Here is an 8,398-nt window from a genome sequence, read left to right on the forward strand (position 1 = left end):
CGGCTGCGGAGCCCCTTCCGCGCGGGCCAGGGCCCCGCCTGTGCCCGGCCTCCGCTCCGCCTCTCCCGGTTCCCCGCAGCCCTCCGGGAACTCTATCGTCTATTTGAACATTCCTAACCCCGGTGGGATCCGAACCTACCTTGATCAGGACCCAAAACGTGCGGGGCAGAAACGGGACGGCGGGCGAGAAGTAGCTTCAAGGTGACCCGCGCCCGCGCCCGCTTTATCTTTAAGAGTTCCCTCGCAGGCCCCAGCTGTTTCTGCGTAGCTCTGGTAGGTTCGATGCGACCTACGTCCGAACACAGACATCAGCTGCATAAAATAGTGATGTTGCAACGATGTCCATTTTTCTTATTATTTATTTTGCCACTCCTGGGGCTTGAACTCAGGGCCTGGGCACCGTCCCTGAGCTTCTTTGGCTCAAGGCCAGAGCTCTACCAGTTAGCTACAGCACCACTTGCGGCTTTTCTGTGTATGTGGCCCTGAGGAACTGAACCCAGGCCCAATGATATAGATATATATATATTTTTTTTAAGCACCAGAAAAAAAGCCTGTACGTTAATCCCAGTCCTGTGAGCACAACTGTGAGTTGAGGGGCGGCTGCGAGGAGAGGGGGCAAACCTTAGAGACGCAGGGATGAGGGGTCAGTACAAGTCGAGAGTCACTTGGCCTGTGAGAACGAAGCTTGCTGCCAGGCTCCTTTATAAAGCAGCTGGTAGCCATAAGCCCTGGGCTGGCTACTAGGGCAAAATTCAAGTCGCTTTTCATGACTTCCTTTTGCCAAGTTCTGTTCTGTCTGTCTGCAAACTTCCCTCCAAAACTCCTTCCAGATAAAAGCCCTCATCCTTATCGAGGGTCGCGGAGATCTCCATAATCTGACCCAGCCTTCCTCAACAATATCTTGCATAGTCCGAGCATAAGAAATGACCTTATTTCCTCCAAGGGAAAATGCTATCATAATGAATGCTCCCGAGCAACGGGACAGCCTTGAAACACAAGCAGACAAGCCCGCCACTTTTACAAAGTCTAAGACCCATGAGAGTTGTGTACTTGCACTTGTTGTTAGGAAAATGGCAGAGAAAGGAAAAGGGAAAGAAAAAAAAAAAAAGCCCGACTCCATTGTAAGAGGCTAGGGCTGTTCATTGAGGCCTAACAGCCTTCCCAAAGGCTTGGAGCCTGAGCTCGGGGGAGGGGGGTGAGTCGGGGGTTTGTAGAGTCAGAGCCAGGAGACAGGATGCTTGAGTTTAGAATGGGGGGAGGGTGACTACAGACGATGCAATGTTCGTCTGTCTTAATGGACCGTCCTAGGGTCCAGTTCTGTCTTCCAACCTCAATGGGGAGTTTACAGCCGGGCTCAGGTCGGATTGTCCTGCCTGCACCCAGCATCCCGAGCTTACCTGTCACCCCAGGTGACAGGGTGGAGGCCAACCATTCACGTGTAGCTGACTAGTGGCCAATTTTTAACTTTTCTGCAGCCCCTGAGTTCCGCGCCAAGCCACGCCCTCGGGGGGCGGAGCCTCCGATGCGCCTGCGCACTGAGCCACTGCCGCCCAGACCTTAATTTCAGGTGCTGCACACGCCCGAGCCGCGGACCCACGCGCGGCTCCGTGTGTCCACCCGGCCCGCTCTGCACGGAGGTGCCTCACGCCGCCCGCCCGGCCATGTCGCCCACCAAACGCGTGGCGCTGGTGACCGGAGCCAACAAGGGCATCGGCTTCGCCATCACGCGCGAGCTGTGCCGCCAGTTCTCCGGGGACGTGGTGCTCACGGCGCGGGACGAGCCGCGGGGCCGGGCGGCCGTGCAGCAGCTGCAGGCCGAGGGCCTGAGCCCGCGCTTCCACCCGCTGGACATCGACGACCCGCAGAGCATCCGCACCCTGCGCGACTTCCTGCTCAAGGAGTACGGGGGGCTCAACGTGCTGGTCAATAACGCGGGCATCGCCTTCAAGCGTAAGGGGGTCGGGGTGCGAGCTCCCCGGGAGCCTCCAGACGGGGTGGGCCGCGCGGGGCCGGGGGCTGGGGAGGAGCCGGGGGGGGGCACGATGGGCTCCCAGGGAGGCGCAGGAGTCTGGGAAAGTGTCAGCCACCCTGGGACCTTATGCTCACGCTGCTGGGACTCCTAGGGATCACTTCCAGATCTCCTTCGCCCAATTGCTCTGTAACTGGGCTTTAAGGACAGACAGCAGGACGAACTTTTTAACTGTTTTTGAAATAACAAGTTTAGGGAAAGAAAAAGCGCTGTCGGACAGCCTCCCCCTAGCTCGCCCACTTGTGCCATCGTATAAAACAGAATCTTACTTTAAAAAAAAAAAAAAAACTAAAGCATCATCAAACCAGATGGACGGTGGCACAATTGTGTAACTGGCATTTCCTTCACATACGCAGATTTCTTTTCTTTTTTTTTGGGGGGGGGTCCTGTTGTGGGGCCTGAACTCTGGGCCTGGGTGCTGTCCCTCAGCTCTTCAGCTCACGGCTAGCGCTCTACCACTTGAGCCACAGCGTCACTTCTGGCTTTTTTTCTTTTTGCTTATGTGGTGCTGAGGAATCGAACCCAGGGCCTCCGGCATGCAAGGCAAGCGCTCTACCACTGAGCCACCTTCCTGGCCCCACATACTCAGATTTCTAACACGAGGGGACTGTGTCTCTGTTTAAGTCTATCCCTTGAATGCAGTTTGTGACTGTTATCTTTCTCCCCTGAAAGAGGCTGATCCCACGCCGTTTCATATTCAAGCAGAAGTGACCATGAAAACGAACTATTTTGGTACCAAAAATGTCAGCACCGAGCTACTCCCTCTAATGAAACCTCAAGGTGAGTGGGGGGGAGGTGGAAATCTGCCATGCCCACGTGGGCTTTTGTCCCTCTCACCCTGAAGCTGCAGCTGCAGCAGCCTTCCTGCTGATCCTCTAGCCTTCCCGCGCAGCCATCTAGGTTTTCCTCATCTTTGTGCCTCTAGCTCTTTCTTATCCTTCAAGTCTTGGTTCAAAGGTGTCCTGAGAACAGGTTTATCTGTTCCTACATTCCGTCACATGTGCTAGGCCCATTGGATTCACACTGTGTTCCCCTTTTCTGTTGCTGTGCTCCTAAGCAAGCTGGTGGAGCTTTCCCTACTACCCAGACAGTAGACTGCCCACCTCAAGTTTGTTACCTACCTACAACACTCATAGCGACACACATATGTGTCTCCTGCTTCTACATCCCCTGATGTCCATATATACAACAGGCATCACCAGAAGGTTCTTTCCTTCTCCCTAACTCATCTCAGCCACTAGTATCCCTGGGGTTACTCTGCCCTGCCCCTTGAGAATTACTTTCCAAGTCCTCAGGTTGTGCCCCCTCAACGTCTTTCAGATCCCTCTTTCCTGCTTCTACAGCAGGACCTCAGCTCTCAGGTTGCACAGTTGAGACCCTCCCACCCACCCCCACAAAGAGGCTATCCTTCTTTTTTTGGTCGGTCGTGGGGCCTGAACTCTGGGCCTGGGCGCTGTCCCTCAGCTCTTCAGCTCAAGGCGAGCGCTCTACCACTTGAGCTACAGTGCCACCTCCGGTTTTCTGGTGGTTTATTGGAGATAGGAGTCTCACGGTCTTTCCTGCCCGGGCTGGCTTTGAACTGAGATCCTCAGATCTCAGCCTCCTGAGTAGCTAGGATTACAGGCGTGAGCCACCAGCGCCCGGCGAGGCTATCCTTCTTGAGCCTGGTCCTTTCCCAGGGTTCTATGCACTCTGCCTGGCTGCTCCCTTCCTAAAGATCCCTCAAGAGAGAACCCAAGCCCTTGGCATCATATAAAAGGATCTCTATGTTCTGGTGACTTATCTCCTGGCATATTTTTGGTATCCACTAAAATAACAAACTCCTGATTCTCTCACTGTACTTTTTTCTAATACTTCATCATTTAGAAACCAAGTCAGGGCTGGGAAGGTGGCTCAGTGGTAGAGCGCTTGCCTTGCATGCATGAGGCCCTGGGTTCAATTCCTCAGCACCACATAAGCAAAATGAAAAAAGCCGGAAGTGGCGCTGTGGCTCAAGGGATCGAGCGCTAGCCTTGAGCTGAAGAGCTGAGGGACAGCGCCCAGGCCCAGAGTTCAGGCTCCACGACCGGACCCCCAAAAAAAAAAAAAAAAAAGAAAAAAGAAACCAAGTCAACCACACCACTAATTAAACACACAGCAGTAAAGACCAGAGGTCACTTTTCAGAGTTGTTTCCCATCTTATTCAAAAGGTTCCAGTGCTTCCAGACTCATCACTAGAACCAAAGGGAAGCTCTTCCCAATGTCATCTGCTTCCTTCACCTGCCCTGATCTTGAAAGCTGAATGGAAGGCCTTGGACTACAGCACCATCTGTGTGTAGTCTTCCAATTCAGACTGCTAATTTTCTCTCCAATGGAAATTTGTAGAATGTCCTGATCTAAACTCCTGTGTGATCACTTGTGTTGTATTTTAGGCAGAGTGGTCAATGTGTCAAGCACTGTGAGTGTGAGAGCCCTGAAAAGCTGCAGCCCAGAGCTGCAGGAGAAGTTTCGGAGTGAGACCATCACCGAGGAGGAGCTAACAGGGCTTATGAACAAGTTTGTGGAAGATACCAAGAAAGGAGTGCACCAACAGGAAGGCTGGCCCAACACTGCATATGGGGTGAGCAAGATTGGAGTCACAGTCTTGTCCAGAATCCATGCCAGAAAGCTCAACGAGCAGAGGAGTGGGGACAAAATCCTCCTGAATGCCTGCTGCCCAGGGTGGGTGAGAACCGACATGGCGGGACCCACCGCTACCAAAAGCCCAGAAGAAGGAGCAGAGACCCCTGTGTATTTGGCTCTCCTACCCCCAGATGCAGAGGGGCCTCATGGACAGTTTGTCACAGAGAAAAAAGTTGAAAAATGGTGAGCTCAGCTCTCCTCCATCTGTGGTCTATATTTTGTTCCCTGACCTAATATGCCTTACTCCTAATATCCTTACTGAAAGAGAAGAAAAAAATCAAAACGTTCTTCTCATGTACTCTGTACTAATCTGCTACTAATTGAATAGATGATTGAATGGATAAATGACTAAATCTTCTTCAGTGAAACAGAAAGACAAAAATTAAATAAAATTTGAAAATACAGATGCCTGAATGGTCCATTTCTGCAGCCTCTCAGGAGTACAAAGTTATAAGTGCAAAGTGTGACTCAAGCCATAGAACAGGAGTTTTGATCATAAAAGCTCAGGGACAGAGCCTGGGCCCTGAGTTCAAACACCAGGACTTGCACATGGCCCACATTCATACACAGACTGTTCACTAAACCAAAGCTGTCCTGACCCTTGCTGTGCCTTGTTAAATTTTATGTTTCCAAAGCTAGACTTTGTGTGTGTGTGTCTGTGTGTGTGTGTGTGTCTGTGTATACGTGCACACGCTTGGAGAGAATGTATCCAAGGGTATCTCTCTGGTTAGCAATTTAAGATTTAGGGAGGACATGATAATTTCATCTAGTCTACAATCATAAAAATATTTCCCCATGTATCACATTGTAACCAGAGTTCATGGATTCACCCCTTCATGAATGAACCACTGAGAAGCGCAGCCAGGAGACCTGAGAAGGACAGCAGGTTTGCTACTTGCAGCAAGGAGCATGCTGCTGAGAATTCTGAAGCCGTACAGCCCAACAAGTGGCTCTGACCCAGAAAGCTTCCACGCTGAGCATGCTGGAGAGAATTCCCAAGGCAGTGCAGCCCTGAACAAAGACCAGTGGCTCTGATCCAGAAAGCTATGTGGTCACGTGGGGCAGACGCATTCTCACAGTTGGAGGTGGACCCTGGGTCCAACCTCCAGGCTCACTTGTTCAAGCAGTGAGTACAAAGGCCTCTGGGCAGTGATCACTCTTAGGAAACCAAGCTTACTGTAGGTCACCGAAACATTAGGAGTCAGAGTGATTCAGCAATTTTAGAATGGGCCTTGTAGTTTCTCTAGAGAACTTTATCTGAAAAGAAACTTAAAAAAACAACAACAACTCTGAAGAAGGGTAAGCCATCATTTAAAAGGATAAAAGGCATAGGTGATGGTCCCCAAAAGTACCCAGCAGTTAACTATATGTCTTCTGATGGAGCTATATCTATAGATGGATATATAGATATATGTAACACACACATTGTTAGAAAAATAGAGGAGAAAGGAAGGAAGCAGGCCGCACTCAATCTTCCACAGGCAAAAAGTGTTCATTGCGATATGACTGCACAGCACAGAGTCTTCCCCGCAGACAAGGATGCTGTGCAAGAGATGGGACAGGAACTGGGCTTCTATGAGGTCTAGTAGGGAGGCAGAGGTTAATGAAAAAGCCACAAGTCAGGGTGGGGGGGCCATGATGAAATGTTTACAGCAAGGCTTCGGTAGATTGCCCTGACTGCCTCAGTCTGTGCATATCTTTGGGGCTTGCCTGACATATGTATGCACCTTGGAAAACAGGGTGGGGCTAAGTCCTTCATATATGCATTCATATATATGCATATGTATATATTAGAATATATTGTATATATGTATATATATGTATACATTGTATATGTGTATATACATGTATACATATAAAGATACATGTATATGCATACATACATATACACATGTGTATATGTATATGTGTACATGGTACATATAGAAGACATGGTATATATACATATCTATATATGTACATGTACCTATATGTACACGTACATGTATATACATTTCTGAAGACATTGTAATATATGCACACATACTTCATATACATATCTGCCCACACATACACCCACAAATAATAATAACCTTCTACACAAAGTACTTCTGTAAAAACTTGTTTGGTCACTGTTCAACCGATTGGAGTGATTTGGTTAATTATTGGAACCAAAGATTATTGTCATTTTGATAGTTTGGCTAGTACAGAAAGCTTCATCAACCTATCCAACTGCCATTCTTATTTAATCATCTTAGTGAACAGATAACACATACATCTTTTTGGTCTCTTTCAGCCATTTCCACTCCACAGATCATTTTAGGGGAAAAGAATTCCACAAAGGATCAAGTAACTATTGGTGAAATAAAAAGACTGAGTCAAAAGTAACATCTCCTTGTCCTTTCAGCCTTGCTGGGGGGAGGGGCTTTCCACTCTGCTCTGAAAAGCCTAGGGGTGAGAGGCCATTCATTGAATTGCAGATGTCAGCCAGGTGCCAGTGGCTCACACCTGTAATTCTAGCTATTCAGGAGGCTGAGATCTGAGGATCACAGTTCAAAGCCAGTCCAGGCAAGAAAGCCTGTGAGATTTCTTATCGACAGAAAACCTGAAGTGGCACTGTGGCTCAAGTAAGTGGTAGAGCACTAGCCTTGAGCTGAAGAGCTGAGGGACAGCGCTCAGGCCCAGAGTTCAAGCCCACGACTGGACCCCCCCCAAAAAAAAAATTGAATTGGAGATGTCATGCTATTTAGCCTTAGGAGAGCTTTTGCTATGGAGAATGCTCATTCTTGATTTCCTCTCTAAATGGTTTAAGACACTCACCTTTGAGTAGCCTCTAAGTATGTCCCTAATGTGCAAAGTTTGAGGCATATCCTGTATATGGAAAGTTTAAGCTGACCCCTGAGCTACTTCCTGAGATGGAAAATTCTGCTTGCACCTGAATATTCCCATATAAGGTCTGCTTTTGTTAAAGCTCGGTCTCCACCCTCAAGCATGTGGTTTTTGTCTTTAAAAGCTTTGTTCAAGCTTGATTCGCAGCTTCAGGTCTTAGACACAGGAGTCCACCTGCAGACGCTGGATCACCAATATGACCTCTCAAAATGTGTTCTCTGTATTCTCATGGCCAAATCCCCATACAGCCATGGCAATGTAGAGAAGAAAAAGGTAAGGTGCCTAGGGTATCTGTGGACTAAAGGAACAAGGAAACAGGCAGGATCTAAAAGGGGTTCCCAGCACTGTGCTAGTTGCTGTTGGAACTGCTCGAGGAAGGCACCGTAGCCCCAGTGTTCAGGGAGAAAAGCTGATGAGTACAACAGTCAGACTCCAGCCCCATTTGTGGTATCTCAACCTGCAGAGGGCAACAAGCTTACCAGAGGATACCTGCGCACCTTTGAGCCAGGCCTTTCAATACTTCAGTAATCACCAACAATCTTTGTTTACTGTGACTCCCAGAAGACACGTGCCTTCAATGAAAGAAGACATTAACTGAGCCAGGCGCTGGTGGCTCAAGCCTGTAATCCTAGTTACACAGAAAGCTGAGATCTGAGAATGGCAATTCAAAGCCAGCCTGGGCAGTAAAGTCCATGAGACTTTTTTTTTTTTTTTTTTTTTTTTTGGGTCCGGTCGTGGGACCTGAATTCTGGGCCTGGGCGCTGTCCCTCAGCTCTTCAGCTCAAGGCTAGCGCTCTACCACTTGAGCCATAGCGCCACTTCCAGCTTTTTCTGCTTATG

The 8,398-nt window shown here is 49.1% G+C and overlaps 1 protein-coding gene across 2 annotated transcripts; it reads left to right on the forward strand.

Moving 5' to 3' along the window:
• The first annotated feature begins 25 nt into the window (after positions 1-25).
• Positions 26-5,096, forward strand: LOC138832518 (carbonyl reductase [NADPH] 1). 2 transcript variants are annotated; one of them, XM_070030646.1, is made up of 4 exons: positions 26-273; positions 1,476-1,950; positions 2,702-2,809; positions 4,441-5,096. In XM_070030646.1, exons 2-4 carry the CDS (start codon positions 1,662-1,664, stop codon positions 4,875-4,877), a joined length of 834 nt encoding a protein of 277 aa, XP_069886747.1. In that variant the 5' UTR covers positions 26-273; positions 1,476-1,661; the 3' UTR covers positions 4,878-5,096. The 2 variants fall into 2 exon arrangements, with proteins under 2 accessions (XP_069886747.1, XP_069886748.1); XM_070030647.1 differs by having other exon boundaries at positions 26-201.
• The last annotated feature ends 3,302 nt before the right edge of the window (positions 5,097-8,398 follow it).

Source organism: Dipodomys merriami, unplaced genomic scaffold, assembly GCF_024711535.1.
Source record: "Dipodomys merriami isolate MVZ:Mamm:240054 unplaced genomic scaffold, mDipMer1.0.p SCAF_2, whole genome shotgun sequence".
Lineage (NCBI taxonomy): Eukaryota > Metazoa > Chordata > Mammalia > Rodentia > Heteromyidae > Dipodomys > Dipodomys merriami.